The sequence below is a fragment of the Natator depressus genome, chromosome 2 (genome assembly GCF_965152275.1).
Source record: "Natator depressus isolate rNatDep1 chromosome 2, rNatDep2.hap1, whole genome shotgun sequence".
Lineage (NCBI taxonomy): Eukaryota > Metazoa > Chordata > Testudines > Cheloniidae > Natator > Natator depressus.
Window position 1 is genome coordinate 205,618,313 of NC_134235.1, and position 24,876 is coordinate 205,643,188.

Sequence of the window (24,876 nt, forward strand, 5' to 3'; positions counted from 1 at the left end):
ATTCTTACATTGCCTAGTGGTTTTTCTTTTTTCAGTAGATCCTAGTATAGATGCATTACAACAGCAGGATTGAATTCCATCACACTATGTATCTTGAACGGTTAATAGTCAATTATTTATTCCAAAATTAATGCATTACAAAAACACTAAGTACCAGGGGGAAAAAGTCACTTCTGAATGCATGGAGCCACTATTTTAAATGACAGCAACTGTTTTACTGGGCATCACCTTAGCTGATATAATAAAGATCTACATGCAATTTAAAATATACATATAAAATTATAAATTATGCAAATTTCACTCTGCCCAACATCACTATTTTGAAATCGGGGTTGGGTGGGTGGTAATTAGCATATATCTAGCCCAGAAGTCCAAAACAGACCCTCACCTGTTTAGAAAGCAGCTCCCTGCAGAGAGTATACAAGGTAGTAAACTTCCTGGCTAACAAGCGTGCATCAATAAATCCCTCAGCAACCAACATAATTTCACAGATCAGTTCAATGTCAGGGACAACCATAGCACAGGGTCTTAAAAAAAAGTCAAAATACACAGATTAGTATTTAAGCATGGTAAGAACAAGTCACCTAAATCAAGTGACTGATGTGTATAAACATTCTTAAACAGAGCTCAAGAGAGTCACAATTATGTGAGTCAGTCAGAGTGAACAAGGACTCTGCTTCAAATTAAAAAATAATGGTTAATTAGGCACTGTGGATTATTAGCATTCAGTAACACTGCTACATACAAAGGACACGGCTGAAAAGTACAGAGCTTTCAAGTCAGATACTGCAGCCTCTTCAGCGTTAGTGCCTCAGAACAATATATGATTCTGTCACTTAGTGTGATGGACTGGCAGACACTTGCAAGGCGCAGTTAATACTGGAACATACAAAGACCTGCCACTCGAGTCATGGTCACCATTTTGGATTTGCTCTTTTCAAGAGTGAATCCTCCTGGAGGACTGTTTAAGATGGAATAAAACTTCTTTTTCCTTTTTTCTTTAAACTTTATTTTTATTCTGGTTTTTAAAACAGAATACACATTGGCAAGCCATCCAGTCATTAAAACATCTCAGTCAACACAAAACCAAAAACAGACACGTATAAAGAGAGAGAAGGTCAAAGACGCCCCTCATTAAATCACTATTTGAAACATGTAGACGTTCTTAATTTTTTCCATAGGGTGGATTACATTTTAACAGAGATTGTGTCTCATGGAACACCTTTTCCTTCCTTCTGCGATCAAATGGACTTCTCCCATTCACAATCATGAAGGGAAACAGAAACTAACAAAAAGGTTCAGAACAAGTGCTTCATGTATTCCAAGGAATTTTCCTCGCATATATCAAGGTGCAAAAAACCCTGTAGTGGACAATTCTGGAATAAAAGTATAGGGAAAATTCTTCCTAATCCTTATTAGTGGTTGCCGTGTATCCTTAAGCATGAAGGTTTATACTCCATCTATATCCTACCTAACAGAACGTAACTCAAGTGGCAAACACAGCAATGGCTTGCATGGAATATTAGTTTACTATTTGATATATTTTTAGCTGTCTCTTCTTAGATTTTTGTAGATGGCGACAGGAGGCGTTAGTAGAGCCTTGTGCGGATATAAAATTTGTATCCGCAGCTACTCACTTGTTATTCATCCTCATCTCTTAATAGTTGTAGAAGAAAGTAGTATCAGTGAACAAACATGCACTGCTAAAAAGAACCCAAAACCAAAAACCCACAGGGCCCATTTCTGCCCTAAAGTTCTACCTTGTAAAAATCAGCCACAGAGATGCATGGCTCTGAGAGGCAAATCCCAGGTGGTGAGTGAGAGCTTGGAACGCCAATTCAGCCCTAAAAAGTCTTACAGCTTACTCCAGTCACTTAAAATATTGAGGTCTAGTGAACTTCAAAATCACTCATTTTCTTTTGAGGCTGAATCATGAAAAGCACTAAGGCAAAAGTAAAGATTTTGGGTCAAAGTCAAATGTTTATGTAAGCAGGTGTCACTCCACTGAAGTAAAAATATATTTCCAGTCAGATCCAAGTAGAATTTCAAATCTAATCATCAGATTAAAATCACAATTGGCATAGGTGCTTACCATTCTGTGGATTAAATGGAGGAATACCTGCTTATACAGAGGTGAATTTAGTCCTACAAACCTATTTTGACAATTTAACAACCACCACAGGTTAGAATTATATATGCAACATATAAAGGAAATTAAAGATAATATAAAAGGTTAGAGCTTGCACTTCTTAGATTTTAATTACATTCTTTGGTAATATGGTGTATTATGCAACATGTATTTTAGGTAAAGCTACTAAAATGACCAAAAATATATTAAATTGTTTTGCAGTGCTTATGCTTCATGTCTGTCCAATAATCACCAACGCAACAATTTAGCAACTAAAACAAGGGCCATATTTTCAGGAAGTGCATATGAAACATGTATGTACATGGGCATACTTACATCTGTGCAAGCATACAAAAAGTAGGGCTGTCAAGCGATTAAATTAATTGTGCGATTAAAAAAAATAATCGTGATTAATCGCATTGTTAAACAATAACGGAATACCATTTAAATATTTTTGGATGTTTTCTACATTTTCAAATATGTTGATTTAAATTATAACACAGAATACAAACTGTACAGTGCTCACTTTATATTTATTTTTGATTACAAATATTTGCACTTTAAGAAAATAGTATTTTTCAATTCACCTCATATAAATACTGTAGTGCAGTCTCTTTATCATGAAAGTTGAACTTACAAATGTAGAATTATGTACAAAAAAAACGGCATTCAAAAATAAAGCACAACGTAAAACTTTAGAGCTTAAAAGTCCACTCAGTCTTACTTCAACCAATCGCTCAGACAAACAAACTTGGTTACAATTTGCAGGAGATAATGCTGTCCGCTTCTGTTTACAATGTCACCTGAAAGTGAGAACAGGCATTTGCACGGCACTGTTGTAGCCAGCGTCACAAGATATTTACGTGCCAGATGTGCTAAAGATTCTTATGTCCCTTCATCTTCAACCACCATTCCATAGGACATGAGTCCATGCTGATGATGGGTTCTGCTTGATAACAATCCAAAGCAGAGCGACCGGCGCATTTTCATTTTCATCATCTGAGTCAGATGCCACCAGCAGAAGGTTGATTTTCTTTTATGGTGGTTCAGGTTCTGTAGTTTCTGCATCAGAGTGTTGCTCTTTTAAGACTTCTGAGAGCGTGCTCCACACCTCGTCCCTCTTAGATGTTGGAAGGCACTTCTGAACTTTAAACCTTGGGTCGAGTGCTATAGCTATTTTTAGAAATCTTACATGGGTATCTTCTTTGTGTTTTGTCAAATATGCTGTGAAAAAAAGTGTTCTTAAAACAAACGTGCTGGGTCATCATCCGAGACTGCTATAACATGAAATATATGGCAGAATGCGGGTAAAAAAGCAGGGAACATACAGTTCTCCCCCAAGGGATTCAGTCTCAAATTTAATTAAGGCATTATTTTTTAATGAGCATCAGCAGCATGGAAACATATCCTCTGGAATGGTGGCTGAAGCATGAAGGGGCATATGAATGTTTAGCATATCTGACACATAAATACCTTGCAACACTGGCTACAAAAGTGCCATGCAAATGCATGTTCTCACTTTCAGGTGACATTGTAAATAAGAAGCAGGCAGCAGCATCTCCTGTAAATGTAAACAAACTTGTTTGTCTTAGCGATTGGCTGAACAAGAAGTAGAATTGAGTGGACTTGTAGGCTCTAAAGTTTTACATTGTTTTGTTTTTGAGTGCAGTTATGTTACAAAAACAAAAATCTACATTTGTAAGTTGCACTTTCATGGTAAAGAGTTGTACTACAGTACTCGTATGAGGTAAATTGAATATATTATTTCTTTTGTTTATCATTTTTACAGTGCAAATATTTGTAATAAAAATAATATAAAGTGAGCACTGTATACTTTGTGTTCTGTGTTGTAATAGAAATCAATATATTTGAAAATGTAGAAAACATTCAAAAATATTTAATAAATTTCAATTTGTAGTCTATTGCTTAACAGTGCAATTAATCGTGATTAATTTTTTTTAAATCAAAATTAATTTTTGAGTTAATCACATGAGTTAACTGTGATTAATTGACAGCCTTAATAAAAAGGTAAATTTGGTGCCTTTCAACCTATCTGCATAGATTTCTGCATATACAACTGCTGTAATTACTCACAAAATAGTGGGTATCCTTGTACACATGTATGTTTTATGTGTAGATCTTCCATGTTATTAAATGCTTAAAAGTTTTACACCTTATATATGTAAAAATATGAAAAAAGTTCCATTATTAAGTGCATCCATCCCTATCAATTTGTATGGGCAGAAATAACCATGTTGAACATTTTCACAGAAACTCTGAAATAAGTAGAAACTGTCTTACATTGCAAACCAGGCCAGTGACATTAGGTGGCATGAGTACTCTAAATGATAAGCTACAGTATACTTGCCTGAATAGAGCTTTGAGATTTTCGGGTAGTTCTGTTCGACCAGCATATCCTGGGTTCATGGTAATAAATATCCCAACTGATGGTTTCAGTGTAATGTTTTCTCCAAGAAATAAAAATCTGCAATAGCCACGACATGATGTAAGTAAATGACTTGCTATAATACTGCAGTTTGATTAGAGGCCAACAATTATTTCCATCTTTTAAAAAATCCAAAGGAAAACCTCGGAATGCAGAACTGCATTTGAAATAGAGAACAGATTGTCTGATTTAGGGAAAAAAAATCTGTGCAGGTAATTGTGACCAAGAAAAGGTATGTGGTAGGTTGTTATGGTGCTTCCCAATCCAAGAGAAAAAAATATAACAAAGATACAGAAGGAAATGGGGCAGATCCTCAGCTGATATAAACTGTCATAGCTCCATTGACTTCAGTGGAATTAGGACAAAATCTACCAAGCCAAGGACCTGCTCCATAGTATGTAATAACTCTACATAGGGTGAACTCCTAGAGTTAAAGTGAATGGCAAAGCTCCCATTAACTTCAGTGGGGCCAGTATTTCACCCATATTCTAGGTGTTTTCTTCTTATAATTTTGGGGAGAGGGCTAATCTTAGATATTAAATTAGCTTCTAGATATACATATATCACACACACACACACAGAGAATTTACAAGGGAGGGCTCAACATCTGTCCATAACAGGGTTTTTAGAAATATACTTCTAAATTTTTGTACTTATGTCTTTGCAAAGGCCTATAAAAGAAATGACATTAAAATACTTACTTTCTCCTCTTATTTCTAATGGCATCGTGTATGGTCTTTACTTGCACTGCCACCACTGATAGGACTTCTACTGAAATTCGATTAAACTCATCAAAGCATCCCCAAGCACCTGTCTGGATCAAACCTTTATAGATGTTTCCTATGGACTAAAAGATAGAACCAGCCATTTAGTATTTATTTTCAGAAAGATTAAAGTTTTTTTAATCTACTGTATGTTAAAAAAATAAAATAGTACTGAAACCACTGTTTGATAAAATACCGTACCTTATAGTCCATCTGTTCAGAACAGTTGAAGACATAGACCATCATACCAAGGGCACGGCCCAGGTCTTTGGTGGTCTCTGTTTTGCCTGTGCCAGCTGGCCCTGCAGGAGCCCCACTCATTGTCAGGTGTAGAGACTGCGTTAGAGTAATGTAACACCTTTAAGCAATGAGACACAATTATTATTGCATGCAAAGAATGTTACTAACATGGTGGAGATTTTAAAACCACAAAAGCTGGGAAATTTAGGATATCACCAAAACCTTAATTGTATATGTTGTGCACATATGTTATAATAGGATCTTGCATGATATGGACCATGCAAAAAGTGAAGTGTGACATGTTCATTTGCAAATATTTATTTTACATATATAAGGCAATTGTGTAGAATGGTACATACACTAATTGCAATACTTGTCAGATTACACTGAGAACCTATAGCACATCAACTAGGGAATATTTTATTTTATCTATTTTACAAACACAAAGATCATACCATTTGTTTTATTTACACACACGCACATAAAGGTATTGCATTTGTCATATTAAGAAGGACTGTAAACACATTTATGAAAGAACACAGAGGTTTGCTATGGAAAATTTAACTTTGTATTCTATTAAATGGATCAAGCAGAGATAGTTCATTATTAACAGTCAGTACCTGTCAGTCAGAGGTGTAATAACTAGACGAGAGGTATTTCCCAAATACTCATAAAAGTACTGGAACTGAGCATCGCAAATGTTGGCAAGGCAGTGTTTCTGGGCCTCATCCCATCTATGGCGTAGTTGTGACAGCCAAGCAAAAGCTTGGGAACTAGTGACCTAAAACCATCGCACAAACAGTGTCATGTGGAAGCTGTGGAGATGAAAGAAACCAGACACTCCCAAAAGATTTAACTGTCATCAGCAGGTTTCACACCTTGTCTTTTACAAGTAATTACTACTACACGCAATTATAAGGGATTATACTTACTTCCAGGCATGTTGAGAGCCATTGAACAAAATCGTAAACCCCGTATATAATGGAAACCACTTCAAGCCAGGGGGGTGCAGCAGAACTCCCAGCATCCCTGGTTCCAGCACCTATGATTACCTCCCAAGCCCTTTTCACTCTCCATCCAATATAAGGTGATATGCATTCAGACCACTGACATGTTATCTGTAACTTCAGTTTCACCAGAACAAAAGTTTTGTGTGTAGGAATATATTTATCCTGCAACCACCATGAGAGACAGACAGGCCTCCAGTTCTGGAGGGCTAAACAGAGATCAGAACAAAACAACTAATGACTAAATAATCAAAGATGGAGAAGCTACATAGAGAAGCTACACAGAAAGACAGACTAGTTCCAGACATGCCTTCATGGAACCCATCATCTGAAGAACAGACTTGGCTTACCCAGGGATAACTTGCACTCATAAATTTTACGATCTAAGGTTCTGAAAGGAACCCTTTGCTGATCAAAGTTTGAACCTGGTTTGAACCATCCTACAAATGGGTAAAAAAAAAAAAAAAAAAAAAAAAGTTCTTGGTTTGATTCATCACCCAAGTATGAGACTCCAGAATGCAATGTACCACAGAGAGAGGTATGGCCAGGGGTTCAGTACATGGGTGGGAAGCAGGTAGTTCTTGTGCCCACAACTATATCATCTGCCCCTTCCTTATGCACACATGCAAGCCTGGACACATGCTTGGCTTAAAGTCCTTTTCTTTTCTTTCTTTTAAACCCTAAAACATTGTATGAAGAAAAAGTTACACCCTATAATTTACCTTTTGAGCAACAAGTTTTGCCACCACATCTCGAGCATGAACATCTATAGTGCAAATGGTCATGATCTTCTGTCTGTCACCTGAGGCAAGTTCTCCCAGCAACAAAGCAATGAGAGCGTTTAGCTGAGCAATCTAAAAAGATGACAATTTTGTTGCAACATTTCATTCCACTGCCCCAGTCACCACCACTACAGGGGATACATTCTGCCTATATAATGAATTCAATTACCACAAAAGCTATCTTGCACATGCATGGTTATAACTCACCAAGTATGTTTGGAACACTGGATCAGTTCTGGGCATATCAGGAGTAAAAATATGGTGATTATTTGGAAGGCGTTTGGGGGAAAGGACTAGTTAGTTTGTCTAAAAAACAACTAATACAATAATGGCCCCAAACAGGAGCAGAAATGATTAAAGTGGTTCAGAGGAGTTAAATAGGATATTGGGATAAAGTTAAACAGAAACTTTTATAGTCAATATCAGGAAAACCTTCTGAATGGTGAGATCTATTAGACTGCAGAAACACCTTTCAAGGAAAGGGGGAAAATGATTCTTTGCTTCAGACATTTTTACTGGACAACGAATTTGGAAATATACTGTATGAAAGTACAATGGCTTGAGGTTTAAAGAAGTACAACACAATGAATGGAGGAATTATTAAATGTGATATTAATGAAGTTACTTATAGCTGCACTGTGAAAATACCCTTAATGAATGTGTTTTCTTCAAAACACTTCACATTGACAGTAAAGAAGATCATAGCCTGTGGCTGGGCACATGTTTAATTAGGCAAACAGAACATTAACAGAGTGCATATAACGTATTGTGTAAGCGATGTATGATACAGCCGTGTTGGTCAGTGTTCAAACCCTACTATGAAAAAAGGATTCAAGAATGAATGAGACTCAAAAGCTATGCTTTTTCATTATTAGCATAATGCAATTTAGCCATCAGCTTTCTTGTAGTCCCCAGATTTAAGGGTCTGGTAGTTATCTAAGTGATAACTTAGTGATGACTTTTGAGAATTACAATTGTAATTCCTAATTTGTTTACTTTATAGCAAGATTTTTTTTTAAATGGGTTATTTACCTTGGGTTTAGGCTACCATACCATAACTTCATGGGATACACTAATCTGATTATAAAGGACATTTCAATGGCAAAATTTCAAGTTGAATTACTCTGCACCCTGATAAGTCTCAACCACTTCCCCCCACAAAAAATGTTATCCATTTATAAAATCTTAGAAAGTTGCCTAATTTAGAGTGACCAGCTGTCCTGTTTTTATAGGGACAGTCCTGTTTTTGGGGACTTTTTCTTATATAGACGCCTTTTACCCCACACTCCCTGCCCCATTTGTTCACAGTTGCTATCTGGTCACCCTACCTAATGTATATAAGGTTCTCGGGTCCACTCCATACTCTTAGGGGTGCAAAGGGAGCAAAATGCTCCCACAAGGGAGGGTGTCCCAGAGGGGGAATAACTGGAACACAGAGTAGTGGTGTATGGTGCCTAAGGAGGAATCCCTGCTAGCTGGCACAGTTTAGAGCAGCCTGCTTCAGGGCCAGGGCTGAGAACCAAGGAATGGGCTCTTTGTGAGCACCATTGCCATGTTCCATCGAGCAAAAGGACAAGAGGTACAGTATGTATCTGTTAGATGAAGAAATACCAAAAAACCATAGCAACTCATCAATTTTTAAGTAGACTTCTCTACCTCTTTCAAGGGGAGATGGAGGGATTCTGCTTAAAAATTGATGACACAATATCAGGCAGTGGTATGACTTACATAATTTGACGGGTTTGATTTTTTTCATTCTTAGCTTGCAGATATGATGAAAAAATTATTTAGTCCTGGCATATCATCCATTATAATCAAATCAGATCTAGTTTTTAAAAATTAAGCTATTTAATTTGAAAGTTTGAAAGAAAAAAGAATGCAAACATTAGAACACCATTTTAAAATTAGAATCATGGGGTAACAGCGTAGCTGCTATTAAAACACCAGGAAATACCCATTTGGGGACTGGAACTAAAACTAACCAAAGTTTCAAACTGAGCTCTGAGGGCTTATTGTCAAATCAAACGAAGCACGGTCCTAACAGACCCACAGGTTTTGGCTTCCTAACATATGCATTATTACCCTCCCACTCTTCAGGCACATATATGTATGGGCGTGTGCACCCTAAACTTTTCATAATATCATGGTGGTCCAATCAAGTTTTTGTTGTCTACCAGTATTCAGTACATTTGAATTACTACATTATCAAAATTACTAGTGATCTTTGGGTGTCCCAATTTTTGGGTGCTCAAGTTGAGATGCCTTACAATGGGAACAGCAGCAATTCTGGAATGCTGAATGACAGCAGATCCTTCCTAATTTTCAGAGAGTGGTGGTCAGCACTTTCTGAAAACCAAGTCCCTGAAAGATGACTCAAGGTGCAGATCATACAACTAAGGCACCCAAAATCACCAATAGCTTTTGAAAATAAAGGCCCATATCACATTTTCTGAATAAATGCCCCCTTATCTGTCTTTAATTATCAAAAATACTTACCTCAAAGAGCTGGATTTGGTATTATCTACGTTTCCAGATTTGAGACAGTTTTAGGTCACAAACTATCCATGTTTGAGAAATACTAATAATTATAGAAAAAAAATCCTATAGTTTGTAGCACCTTGGCTTTTATTCTTCTTCTTGCTCCAAAATGAACCCACAGAAAGCTATAAGGGCAATTTTCATTGATCATCTATAGGGGAAGAGAGAATCAGAAGCAAGAGGCATATTCCCTTTTCTTCAGAGGATGGCAATAGCAGGTAGCCAATAAATACAGTCTGACTAAAAAAAAAACATTTAACATGCCAGCCAAGCATTTCTCGGTGATCGGTACAGTATGAAAATGGAACCCTGTTTTCATACAATATAAGCAAGACATCAATACCTGTTTTTTATTGTAATCCTTCAGGGCCATTTCAAATCCCTCCTCCAGCCTGTTGAATGCTATTCCTACATCTGTCGTCCACCAGATTTGTGAGCTGGTAAGTGAAACTTGAGCTGGGTAGTCAAAAATCCATTGCTCTCTGGGCTTTTCTTCATAGGCAGCTATAGCCTCCATGATATGATGATGCACTGTTTTACACATGGTTTTTTCAAGTTGTTGTAACCAGGTCTCCACCTTTTGAAAAAAAGAGACATGCTGCATCGGAGTTCAGAATATTTTAATGAGGGAGTAGCTTCCTACTTTACTGGTATAATGAATAGTATTTAAACAGCTATTTGTCAAGGTATTTTTCTTTGCACTCATTAATAAAATAAAACACACACACAAACCCTTTTTTCTACTTCCAATTAGAACCAGTTTTCTTTCCATGTTTCGCCCCGTTTTCATCATGTTTGTTTGGTATTGCAAGGCTATTTATGAGTGTTGCGATACTAGCATTGTTTTAGTGTGTGTGTGTGTGGTGTGTGTGTGTGGTGTGTGTGTGTGGCTTTAAAGCTCATCAAAATGTGCTTGCCTGACAGCCCTGCCCAGAAAAGTTCTTTATTATCTAAAGAACTGGTACAGAGTGGGCATTGGCAATGCAGTCTTCCTGATGTCACTCTTCCAACATGCAAAAACCTTGTTTTGGAGGAACCACCTTTAAGAGGCAAGTTGAGCCACCTTGCATGTTTCAGTCTCTGGCTTCCCTACTCAGACAACCAACAAGGTTGCCAACTAGTGCCAGTTGTGAGAGCAGTTTTCTAATGTGAACTCTTGTCTAATATGGGCAGTGGATCAAGACCAACAAATTCTTGTCATTCAACCATCATCAGATGGTAACTACTTTCAGATGCTACCCAACTAGGTTCTGTGTGTATCCCATCACTAATCCTGTCCCACTTTTCTTTTTTTTTTTTTTAAAAAGAGTATGGAAACAATTATTGTGCAATGAACAACAAAGAACTATATGGGCTTAGAAAACCAGTCAAAATATTCGGCCGAAAAACTGGTGCTATAGATCTTGGCAGCCTCCTGTACAAAAAAAAGGAACATAACCATAAGAACACCAAATATAGGTGAAGCATTCTAGTCATATAAATTTCCCCCTAAAATTAAACACATTTACAAGAATTATGGTGTATATTTAACAAGAACTATGTATTTTTTCTTCAGTTGGAAAACATAACTTTCTTTAAATTAGTGCTTGTAGTTTTAGCTAATAGTTATTTGTCTCCTTGGTTTTCATTTCTCAGTTTCAGTAGCATTAAGGAATTTAACCTGATTGTCTGAAATTTAACCTTACTGAAAGAAGATTATTTTTGGCTGCGATAAAAGGCTTAAAATTAAGTTTGATCGCAGACTAATATCTGCTTACATGTTCTGTTTGTATTTACAGATTATGCAGTGTCAAGTGTCATTTCAACTTTCTTTGCCAAGTATACATGATCGCTAATTGAAGACATAAAATATTGTTTAATGGTTTCAGGGTGTGCAACAGTATTTTCCAGTTTGACTGGTGCCTGTCTAAGTAGGGTGTGGGGAGAGGTAGAAGGAAATAGCACAAACTTACCTCAGAAAGCTGCATGACCTTCGATCCATCCTGTCCCCATCCCTTCCCAGCCACTGCTTTATGAAAAACACCTAATTTCCCTATATTTGTTTCATGGAAGCTCCCATAATGTGTTTGGCAGCAAGAACAGCTCACATATACAGGTCTACAGGCTCATGCAGCAGCCCAGGGGATCCTTAATGGAAATCGCTTCTCTGAGCGGCATGTAAGTTTCTGTGAGTAGAGAACAAGGAAGGAAAACTGCCCTGGAAGGAAAATGGGGAGGCTATCACCAAGGAAGAGAGGGAGGGAAAAAAATATCACAACACTCAACCAAAACAAAAAAAGAGAACAGAAACAGAAAGGGATAAGAAGTGAGAAAATGGAGAGATGAAGGAAACTGGGCCAGGACATGAACAAGGATCCCTCATTAAGGCAACACCATCTGCCAATCCACAGCACAAAAGGCAGGGGAGAGCCTCTAACAATAAACAAAAAAGAAAATGACTGACATAAAGGTTGAGATAGAATCAGCTAACTACTTCTCTCTCCTTCCAGGCAGCACACTGATGAGAAAGGAGATGATAATGCATTTTGATCAATAAGTGGCTTATATGGTGACGTTTCTCCAATTATTGCAAAAATTAAAAGATCAAGACAGATATTTTGATTAAATGTGCTTGTTTCCCTATCAGCAGATTAGGGTTACACACACACAAATCTAACAAGGGACAATGAGAGAGAAAAGGATCTGTTCTAAATAAATAAGGAACAAGTGTATTTGAAATCCAAAAAAAAAAAAGACATGTAGAAAGCCTTGAGATATGTGGATTTACAAGTTGAAACTGTCCCAAAAACAGTTACATGGCTGGAAACCCAGACAGATATTGATCTCGATAGCATTGCAGAATCACATGAAGATTCATTTCTCTAAAGTAGTTGACCAAAGCAGGCTTTCCATCTTGTTGTAACTCTCCTTTTCATACTAACCACATAACCAAAAGTAGTTTTTGTGCACAAACAACACACAAGTAGCTTCTACTTTGCATTTGTCCCTTTTGTTTTTGGGCTCTCTTACCTTGACTCATTTTTTATTTGTTGCCCATACTTGCCTTTACTCAGAGCCGCTGGGCTCAAAATTTATGGTGCATATTTTTTTGACAGCACATGTGGTGTTATTAGGTTTCCCAGACATCTAATGTAACATAACCTGTCTTTTAGATAGCCCCAAGTGTCTAAACACAGCAGGTCTTCCTACTTTCTACTATTAAATATATGTTGGAACATAAATGTCAATAAGTATGCGCAGGAAGAGGAGATTACTTACTGTAACTGAAGATTCTTCAAGATGTGTGGTCCCTATTTGGATTCCAGATGTGGGTGTTCATGCATACCATGTGCTGGAGCTAGAACTGTTCGTAGAAATGTCCATTGACCCGTATGTGCATCATGCATTGACCACATGGCACATCCAAGGTTTTAAGAGGCTGAGCGGGTCGATGCTGCTCCAGGTCCCTCTTACCCACAAACAATGGGAGTCAGCAGCAGAGGGTGTGGAGGACAGGTATTGGAATCCAAATAGGGACCACACATCTTGAAGAACCTCCAGTTACAGTAAGTAACCTGCTCTTCTTCTTCGAGTAATGGTCCTTATATGGATTCCAGATGTGGGAGAGTAGCAAGCAGTGCTTAGCGTGGAGGTGGGTTCACAGACTTGCAAGCAGTCTGTAGGATGGCGTGCCCGACTGCTGCATCCGCCACAGGGGTGTCCTGCCACAGTATGCTCATGAGGAAGGCCAACATGGCCACAAGCACCCACGTGGAGTGGGCTATGACTCCGGGGGCGGGGGAGAGAAATGTGAGAGAGCACCTAGTGTTCCTCAGTACAACGGAAGAGCCATTTGGAGAGGTGTTGCAAGGAGAGGGCATGGCCCCGGCAGTGCTCCATGATGGTGAGGAAGAGCCAGGGCGAGACATGGAAGGTGCGGGTGCGATGGAGATAAAAGGCCAGTGCCTGGCAGACATCGAGAAAGTGCAGTGTTTGTGCCCTGGGGGAGATGTGCAGATTAGGGTAGAAGATTGGGAGTTGTATGCACTGGTTTAGGTGGAACAGGGAGGCCATCTTGGGGAGAAATTTGGGGTGCAGGACAGTTTCCTTGCACTTTGTGAAAGAGAGTAAAGGGCAGGTTGGTCATTATGCTGCCAGCTCACTAACCCATCGTGCTGAGGTGATAGCCACCAAAAAGATCACTTTCATGGCAAGATGGGCGAGAGAGCAGGTTAAGATGGGTGAGAAGAATGGTTTAAGTGGCAAAGAGTCCTGTAGCACCTTTTAGACTAACAGACGTATTGGAGCATAAGCTTTTGTGGGTGAATACCTACTTCGATGCATGTACAAGGATGGTTTAGTGAGGGCAGGGAGGATGAGATTCAGGTCCTAAGAGGAGGTAGGCGTCCACATGGATGGGAAGGCATTTAGAAGACTGTGAAAGAAGTGGGCAGTGCTTGGGTGAGTGAAGATGGAAAACCCATCCACAGTGGGGAGAAAGGCACTGCGTGTCGCCAGGTGGACGTGGGCAGAGGAATGCGTGAGGCCCATCTGTCAAAGGTGCAGAAGGTAGGCCAGGAGCATGGGAATGGAGATGGAAGTCCAGAGGATAGTGGTGGTGGTGCACCCAGTTGGTGAAGTGTCATCATTTAGCTTGGTAGCGGGATCTAATAGATGGCCAACTGCTGTAATGAGGATGTCGTGCACAGGGGCAGAGCACTCCCTGTCTACACGTGAGCCTCATCCAAATACCAGGCCGTGAGGTGGAGCTGTATGCCTGTGAGAGAAGATTCAGGAGGGTGGGAAGGCAGATTTAGGGGGCAAGTGAAGAGGTGGAGGAGATGGTGAACCAATACTGGCAAGGCCAGGAGGAGGCTATGAGAATGACGGCAGCATGATCCCATCGCACCTTGTGCAGGACTTGCAGGAGCAGGAAAATGGGCAGGAAGGTATAGCAGAGTTCGGTGGTCCAGGGAAGGAGAAGGTATCATCCTGTGATCCCTGTCCAAGGGCTCCTCTGGAGCAGAAAAGGGGATATTTGTGGTTTGTGGCTGTCGCCTGGTATGCCCCATTGGCAAAAGACCAAGCGAAGCATGCGTTCATGGAGCTTATACTCGTGATTTGCATAGAAGGACCTGCTGAGCATGTCTGCCAGAGAGTTGCTGGTGCCTGGGAGGTGCATGGCATGGAGGGTGACCTTGTGCCTGAGGCACCAGTTCAGGAGGAGGATGGCCTCCGTGCAGAGGGAGGGGGACCGGGCACTGCCTTGCTTGTTGAACTATACAATCACCATTTTGTTGGACAGCAGTTTCATAGATACTAAGGTCAGAAGGGACCATTATGATCATCTAGTCCGACCTCCTGCACAACGCAGGCCACAGAATCTCACCTACCCGCTCCTGCAATAAACCTCCCACCTATGTCTGAGCTATTGAAGTCCTCAAATCGTGGTTTAAAGACTTCAAGAAGCAGAGAATCCTCCAGCAAGTGACCCGTGCCCCATGCTGCAGAGGAAGGCGAAAAACCTCCAGGGCCTCTTTCAATCTGCCCTGGAGGAAAATTCCTTCCCGACTCAAAATATGGTGATCAGCTAAACCCTGAGCATATAGGCAAGATTCACCAGCCAGATACCCAGGAAAGAATTTTCTGTAGTAACTCAGATCCCACCCCATCTAACATCCCATCACAGGCCATTGGGCCTATTTACAATGAATATTTAAAGACCAATTAATTACCAAAACCATGTTATCCCATCATACCATATCCTCCATAAACTTATCGAGTTTAATCTTAAAGCCAGATGATCTTTTGTCCCCACTGCTTCCCTTGGAAGGCTATTCCAAAACTTCACTCCTCTGATGGTTAGAAACCTTCGTCTAATTTCAAGTCTAAACTTCCCAATGACCAGCTTATATCCATTTGTTCTTGTGTCCACATTGGTACTGAGCTTAAATAATTCCTCTCCCTCTCCGGTATTTATCCCTCTGATATATTTATAGAGAGCAATCATATCTCCCCTCAACCTTCTTTTAGTTAGGCTAAACAAGCCAAGCTCCTTGAGTCTCCTTTCATAAGACAGGCTTTCCATTCCTCGGATCATCCTAGTAGCCCTTCTCTGTACCTGTTCCAGTTTGAATTCATCTTTCTTAAACATAGGAGACCAGAACTGCACACAGTATTTCAGATGAGGTCTCACCAGTGCCTTGTATAACAGTACTAAAACCTCCTTATCTCTACTGGAAATACCTCGCCTGATGCATCCCAAGACCACATTAGCTTTTTTCACGGCCATATCACATTGGCGGCTCATAGTCATCCTATGATCAACCAATACTCCAAGGTCCTTCTCCTCCTCCGTTACTTCTAATTGATGCGTCCCCAGCTTATAACTAAAATTCTTGTTATTAATCCCTAACTGCATAACCTTACACTTCTCACTATTAAATTTCATCCTCTTACTATTACTCCAGTTTACAAGGTCATCCAGATCCTCCTGTATGATATCCCGGTCCTTCTCTAAATTGGCAATACCTCCCAGCTTTGTATCATCCGCAAACTTTATTAGCACACTCCCACTTTTTGTGCCGAGGTCAGTAATAAAAAGATTAAATAAGATTGGTCCCAAAACCGATCCCTGAGGAACTCCACTGATAACCTCCCTCCAGCCTGACAGTGCACCTTTCAGCAGGACCCGCTGTAGTCTCCCTGTTAATCAATTCCTTATTCACCTTTCAATTTTCATATTGATCCCCATCTTTTCCAATTTAACTAATAATTCCCTATGTGGCACGGTATCAAATGCCTTACTGAAATCTAGGTAAATTAGATCCACTGCGTTTCCTTTGTCTAAAAAAACTGTTACTTTCTCAAAGAAGGAGATCAGGTTGGTTTGGCACGATCTACCTTTTGGAAAACCATGTTGTATTGTGTCCCATTTATGATTGACCTGAATGTCCTTAACTACTTTCTCCTTCAAAATTTTTTCCAAGACCTTGCATACTACAGATGTCAAACTAACAGGCCTCTAGTTACCCGGATCACTTTTTTTTTTCCTTTCTTAAAGATAGGAACTATGTTAGCAATTCTCCAGTCATATGGTACAACCCCGGAATTTACAGATTCATTAAAAATTCTTGCTAATGGGCTTGCAATTTCATGTGCCAATTCCTTTAATATTCTTGGATGAAGATTATCTGGGCCCCCCGATTTAGTCCCATTAAGATGTTTGAGTTTCGCTTCTACCTCAGATATGGTAATATCTACCTCCATATCCTCATTCCCATTTGTCATGCTACCATTATCCCTAAGATCCTCTTTAGCCTTATTAAAGACTGAGGCAAAGTATTTGTTTAGATATTGGGCCACGCCTAGATTATCCTTGACCTCCACTCCATCCTCAGTGTTTAGCGGTCCCATGTCTTCTTTCTTTGTTTTCTTCTTATTTATATGGCTGTAGAACCTTTTACTATTGGTTTTAATTCCCTTTGCAAGGTCCAACTCTGCTTGACTTTTAGCCTGTCTCACTTTATCCCTACATGTTCTGACCTCAATAAGGTAGCTTTCCTTGCTGATCCCTCCCATCTTCCACTCCCTGTATTAAATATTAAATGCTTTCTGCTTTTTCTTAATCACCTCTCTGAGATGCTTGCTCATGCAGCTTGGTCTACAACTCCTGCCTATGAATTTTTTCCCCTTTCTTGGGATGCAGGCTTCAGTTAGCTTCTGCAGCTTTGATTTAAATAATCCCAGGCCTCCTCTGCCTTTAGATCCATAAGTTCTTCAGTCCAATCCACTTTAACTAATTTCCTTAATTTTTGAAAGTCAGCCCTTTTGAAATCAAAAACCCTAGTTGCAGATTTATTTTTGTTAATCCTTCCATTTAATTTGAACTGAATTAGCTCATGATCACTTGAACCAAGATTGTCCCCTACAACCATTTCTTCTATGAGGTCCTCACTACTCACCAAAACCAAATCTAAAATGGCATCCCCTCTTGTCGGTTCAGCAACTACTTGATGAAGGAATCCATCAGCTATCGCATCTAGGAAAATCTGAGCCCTACTATTATTACTAGCACTCGTCCTCCAGTCTATACCTGGGAAGTTAAAGTCTCCCATGATCATGCAGTTTCCATTAGTATTTACTTCATTAAAAACATTAAAGAGGGCTCTATCCATATCCATATTAGATCCCGGCGGTCTATAGTACACCCCAAGCACTATCCCAGGAGAGGCTCTAGTAGTTTTCTTCCCCAATGTAATTTTTACCCAGACGAACTCTGTCTTATCCATTCCATCGCTTCTTATTTCTTTACATTCTACCTCATCATTGATATACAATGCTACTCCACCACCTTTACCTTTGTTTCGGTCTTTCCTAAACAGCACATACCCTTCAATACCTGTAGTCCAGTCATGACTACTATTCCACCATGTTTCTGTTATACCTAGAATATCTGGTTTCACTTCCTGCACCAGTAGCTCTAGTTCCTCCATTTTGTTACTGACGCTCCTCGCACTGGTGTACAGACATCTTATTTTTTGCTGTTTGACCTCGCTCACATTCTGTACCCCATTAGGCACGGTCATTCTACAGCCAGTATAACCTATTAGACTGGAATCCACACTGCCCTTCCTCCTTATATACATTCTCCTACCCACGGCTGTATCCTTTCTTACTTTGTTTTCTTCCCTCACAATGCTAAAATCCGGCATGGAGATTACCTGGACATCTCCCCACCATCTCCCCCAAATTCCTAGTTTAAAGCTCTGTTAATCAGTTGTGCCAGCCTCCATCCTAGAAGTCTATTTCCTTCCCTACTCAGATGAAGTCCATCCCGAGAGAACTGTCCTCTGTCCATGAATGCCTCCCAGTGGCCATACATCCCAAAGCCCTCCTTATAGCACCACTGCCTAAGCCATCTGTTGATAGTCATAATCTTGTCACATCTTTGTTGCCCTTCTCTAGGAACAGGCAGAATCCCACTAAAGATCACCTGAGCCTCGATTTCCTTAAGCGTCTTCCCCAGCCTGGCATAGTCTCCCTTAATACTTTCCAGCAAGAATCTAGCCGTATCATTTGTTCCCACATGAAGGATAATTAGGGGATTCTTTCCTGCTCCCTTTAGGATCCTTTTCAACCTCAGGTCTACATCCTGTATCTTAGTACCTGGAAGACAGCACACCCTTCTATTCTCTGGATCAGCTCTAGTTACAAGCCTGTCTATTCTTCTCAGTAAAGAGTCCCCGATCACAGACCTGCCTTTTCCAGGTGACGATGCTATTCTCCAGTCTATCCCCTGTTCCCTCTGGCTGCAAGTTCTTTCCATTCCTATTCTCCCTTGTAATCCTCTTCAACCCATCCTGTATCCTCCTGGGGCTCATATTTGGTGTAGTCTCCAGTGACACTTCCCCTTTTCCTACAGGACTAGCCACTCTTCTCTTCTTCCTTGCCCTTCCACCTTCAGTGACTACCTGCTGAGCCCCTTCTTCATTTTCCAACTCTGCAAACCTGTTCTTAAGCTCAGTTGAATGTGCACGCCCGACAGGCCAGGTGGGCAGCCTGAAATGCCAATATATTGATGTGCATCCATGCTACTTGCAGCGTCCAGATGCCTTGAGCCAAACAGCCCTCCAGATGAGCACCCCACCCAACAAGGGAGATGTCCGTGGCAAGAGTGGTGCGGGGAGAGCGAAAAGGATGCCGTCTAGGACCTTGGATGGGTTGGTCCAACACATGAGGGAAGCTAGAACAGAAGGGGGGAAGCAGAATATGCTTGCCCAAGTGGTCTATCTGAGGCTTGTAAATCTACTGGAGCTACAGCTGGAGGCAGCACATATGCAGGCAGGCACAAGGAGTAATGGAGGTGCAGGCTGCCATGCGGCCAAGGAGGGAAAGGCACTGGCGAAGTCACATATGAGGCGACTTTGCCCTTTGGCGGCACGAAGTAATAAGGGGAATAGAATCCACGGCCATGGTAATGGTGGCAGATGCATTCGACTGAGCCCTTCCAGAGGAATGTCTGTGCCTCTTCTTAGAAGAAACTATGACAGGAAGGATCCCCACAACGGGTTGGTGACATGGGGGGTGGGGGGAAATGAGTGGAACTCTATCTAGTACCTGACAGATGACGTCAAGTACCCATTGATCAGTGGTGATCTTGCCCCAATTGTGGGTGAACACGGCAAGACAGCCCCCGAAGATATGGGATGCTGCAGGAAGAGTGTGAGGTGGTTCATGGGTCTTGAAGGGGGAATCAAAAGGACTGCTTGGATGACAGTGAAGTTGGGCCGAGGCGGTGGAAGTGGCAGAATAATGGGGTCATTGGGTATGTTGGCAATGGCGAGAGGCCTTCCATGGGTATTGGAAGTAGGGCTGGTAGGCGGATCAGAGATGGGGGTGGAAAGACGGTCTCTGCTGTCAGTAGGTCGGAGCCAGGGTGTAAATGCTGAGTGAACATACAGTGGCATGGGAATTCTTTAAAAGAGTGGAAGGATTTGTCCATCTTGTGGCTGAAAAGCTTGTGGTTGTCAAAGGAGAGGTCCTCAAGGGTTGTCTGGACCTCCTTAAGGAAGTTGGAGGGCTGGAGTCAAGAATTCCGGCGGAGCACGACACCAGTTGCCAGAGCGTAGGATGCAGTGTCAAGGGCATTGACTTGCAGCCTGAAGGGCCACCTTGGCGATGAGCTTACCCTCATCAAGTAACACCTGCAAGTCCTGCTGTTTGTCCACCAGAAGGAAGGGCTGGAACTCCGCTAGCTTAGAATAGGATAGGAAATCATATTTGGCCAAGATGGCTGGTAATTGACTATATGAAACTGGAGGTCCTCAGGGAAGTAAATCTTCCACCCCAAAAAGTCCAACTTCTTTGCCACCCAGACTGGAGGAGTGGTCTTGAGGTGTTGCTGTCGGGCATGCTCGGTCGCCGCATGGACCACAAGCGAATTGGGAGGGGGATGAGTGAATAGGAAATCCATACCTTTAGATAAGAGGAAGTAGCGGCATTCAGCGTGCTTCAGGGTGGGAGCACAGGAAGCCGGGGTGTGCCAGACTGCCTGGGCTGGGTAGAGGATGGCCTCATGTATCAGGAGAGCAGTCCGGGAGGGCCCTGACCATGGGTGGCATGTGATTCCTCCATTTGGGGAGGCTGGATGTGCGCGGACCATGGCCCCAGACCATGGCCCTGCACCGAGGCCCACCCCTGCTTGGCCCCCTCCCTCTGAAGCCATGCCCACACTCCACCACCGGCCCAACATGGCCCCTTCTCCCAAGGCCCCCCGCTGACCTCTCACACCTCTTTGCCCCCCCCCCCCCCCCGATCTCCCCACCTGCCCGGCCACTCACCATTTGCACATGCCTCTTCACCCCCTCCCCCAAAGCCCCCATGAGGGCAGAGAGGGGATGGGAAGATGTGGAGCAAGGGTGGGGCCTCGGGGAAAGAGGACAAGTGGAAGCAGGTCCTCAGGGTGGAGCATGGGCAGGGCCACGACCCTTATGCCCATGGCTACGCTTCTAATGTGCACGGTGTTTCTGCGGTTGTAGCGGCACCACGGGCAGTGGCGCATGGGAGGGAGGCGGGGCTCTCACTAGTGGTGACGGTCACAGTTCCAGTGGATCTGCTGGTCCCGGTTCCAATTGTGCACGTGGGCACATAGCTTCATCCATCAGATACTTGTGGAGGCGGAGTTCCCTGGCTTCCTGAGTGTGAGGCAGGACTGAGTGGCAGATGGAGCAGTGGGCGACGATGTGGACATTGCCAAAGGAATAGAGGCAACGGTGGTGCTTGTCACCGAGAAGGAACACAGGCATGAAGCACAGTTCTTGAAGCCGGCCTGCCAGGACATAGACCCCAGAAGGGCAGGATGTGTGCACAGGGACACCCCTTGAGGGGAAGAAATCCAACAGCAGAACAAAAAACTAATGACTGTATACAACTAGAAAAAACTGGAAAACTATGCACAGAAGGCAAGAATGGACAAAGAGTTCCACTAGCAAGCTAAGAGCACCGAGGAACAGGGATGCTGACTCTGGTCATGCGGCGGTAAGAGGGAACTGGAGTGGCGTCAACCCACACAGCCTCTTAAAGCCTCAGACACACCACGCAGCCAACACACGTGCGAGTCAATGGACACTACTATGAACAAGTTCTGGTTCCGGAACATGGGGCGCATGCACCCCCACATCTGGAATCCATACAGGGACCATCACTCAAAGAAGAACGAAGAGTTACAGTACCTGTGTTGGTCGCAGTATATTAGCAAGATAAGGTGGGAGAGGTAATATCTTTTATCATACCAACTTCTGTTGGTGAGAGAAGCAGCTTTCAAGCAACAGAGCTCTTCTTCACATTACAGTATATGATGAAGATATAAAGGATGCAAGAGACAGCTTTATATGATACATTTCTTGCACAAATGATCTCATGGTTGCTTGGCCCTTAGATTCCAGTGAAGGTACCATTTGTTAAAAGAGCTAAAGCCATCCAAACACAATCTGTCTGAATACCAACACTCAGACGGTCCATAAATATCAAATGTGTTTGTGGAGGCCCATGTCTCCAGTGGGAAAAACTGTACAGCACCCATCCTAAGCTTATGTTGGTGAAGAGGCTATGCCATCAATAATTAAAGTTCTGTACTGGTGTAATTTTAAAAAAGATGCTAGAGGAGTTATATTTTTGTCCCTGCAAAATAGGTTTTATAGATACCCGAGGGTAAAGGTGAAAAGATGCACCATCCAATCTAATTTTGAACAATGCAGATACATGGCTTTCAGAACCTTCCATGGGAAACTTATACATACAATCTTTTGTGATTTGGTTCATTCCTTTCCATAATCCTTCCCTCATCAATCCTATGACCTTAATCGTATATTAAACGGAATGGAACACAGAAATTAAACAAAAAACCCACAACCATCAATGTTTGGAAGGCTCTTCACATCAGAAAGTGAATCCACAGAACATTCTGTGGTTGCCACTCTCTTGCTTTACAGCTCACTAATTAAAAGGGAGTTTTCCATGCTATCAGGATTGTGTTTAGTACTGCTTTGTGAACCGGTGCAGTCAGTATTCAAGAGAGCAACTGAATGCTCTGCCTAGAGAAGTATTATAGACGCTGTCACTAGAAGTGTTTAAGAAGAAATTAGGAAAAAACCCTTGAAAAGCAACCATGTAGGGGAAAATCTTGCTCCATGCTACCAGTTGGAGTCCAAACCCAGGACATCTTTTCACCATCATAATTTATGAGTCCATGATCATTGCTGATGAGAGAGCGTAAAATGCTGCTACTGCGTCCTCCCCCCCCCCCCCCGTCTATATCTTTTAATCTTCAGGAAAAAAAGTGTGGCAGGTTAATCTGTGTGAGACTGATCACGTGACCGTCACCTTCTGAATAGAATCTCAACACCTGTGAGGTGCATTTTAATGTTAAGAAAACACCACAAGAACCCGTCCATCTAAGCACAGTCTCAAAAAAACACAATATACAGCTGATTTCTCCTCTGACCTCCTCCCATTGGCAGCCCTCTCCCTGAATCTCCTTTTTCCTCTTGTAAATTGGGGGAAGTAATTAATTGAACACAGATGGGCCAGCCCTGCTACTCTGCAGGCAGAGAGCAGTGTTCCTTTTTCTACATGGGGTTTCCTATGTTTTTATATGGTGCCCATCATCACCCAGTGTACTTCCCCCCAAATATCCAGTAAGTTTAGCAGAAGAGAATATTCACTTAGCCTCTCCTCCAACTCCAAAGAGAAAAAAAAATGCCCTCAAAGGAAGTTTAAACAACACAATGTACCTGACCAACGCATTCACATTCTGCATGGAATGGAACATATTCCTTTTCTTTGCTGTACATCCCCAGTGCAATATGTGTAGATTTCTCTTTATTATCTTGAAATTGAAGATCAGCAATGTTGTCAAAAAGTTTGGTAAGATGACGGGTCACCTGTTCCCAGACAATATAACAGGTTTAAGAAAATCAACCACCAGACATTTGTTCAGAATTTCTATTTTTAATTCACATTTATCTTTATGTGGATTAAGACAAGTAAGTAAATAAGCATTCTCTCGCTCTTCCCCCCCCACCCACCCCAATTGCATACAAGCCTGATTCTACAGGCCTTCAACACACAGAACTTGCATTGATCTTAGCAGGAGTTAAACAGGACAGCAGCACTGGACCAGCATTTTGGTCTTAGGTCTTAAAGATAACCAAGAAATAAAGACCAAGTTCTCCATAACATTGTGGAAGCCCTGTGGTTACTCTAAGTTACGCTGGGAGCTAACTTCAGTAGGATGCCACACAGGTGCAGAGCTCTGCCCACAAAGACCTGAATGCAAGATCAGGATCCTAGGCCTATATTTGAATGCTTTGCTTAAGAGACATTCCGTTCTCATGGGAGAAAAGTGCCAGCCTGACAGCTAGGGAGACTGAAGTTCACTGTCCACAAAATAAATGTGGCGTGAGACGTAGTAGTGCAAAAACTTCCTCATTGCCCTGCCCGTATGCCACAATCCTACCATGAGCGGGCAATTCAGTGGCAGTGGTCTCTCTACTGGAGTGTGCAGTTTTAAGGATGATACAGGTCCCTAAGATTTAGTTATGTAAGGAAGCTATGAGAATTTATGATTGTATTTTTTAAAAGATCATTATTTGAGTCTCATGAGTCCTTTATTCTTTGCTAAAGTATTATTCCTTGCTTTAGGCATCATATCCCTTCTAAAAATGCTGCACCTAAGGCACAGAAATAATTCTGATACCCTGAGAATTAATGGCTGCAGCAGGAATGGTCACTACTGGGATGTCATCTGGCTTGTAGATAAGGTGATGTAAAGCTTCTGAATAATATTCAAGTGCAGATGCCTCAATATAAATGAGCCTTTAGCTGTCACACAACCTGGCAGATTACTGTTTGAGGGGAGCAAACAGAGTCATGGTTACAAAAACATTCCAAGTACAATAGTCAGAAGCTCAATCAGTGACAATATAACAAA

General features: G+C 41.6%; 1 protein-coding gene across 1 annotated transcript in view; it reads right to left on the reverse strand.

The window, feature by feature from the left end:
* Positions 1-24,876, reverse strand: part of DNAH11 (dynein axonemal heavy chain 11) — a 276,304-nt gene that overhangs the window by 170,403 nt on the left and 81,025 nt on the right. The window contains 8 exon segments of the mRNA XM_074945797.1: positions 389-527; positions 4,497-4,613; positions 5,276-5,421; positions 5,540-5,696; positions 6,199-6,359; positions 7,308-7,439; positions 10,249-10,482; positions 23,678-23,827. Of these exon segments, the coding sequence (XP_074801898.1) occupies positions 389-527; positions 4,497-4,613; positions 5,276-5,421; positions 5,540-5,696; positions 6,199-6,359; positions 7,308-7,439; positions 10,249-10,482; positions 23,678-23,827 (1,236 nt within the window).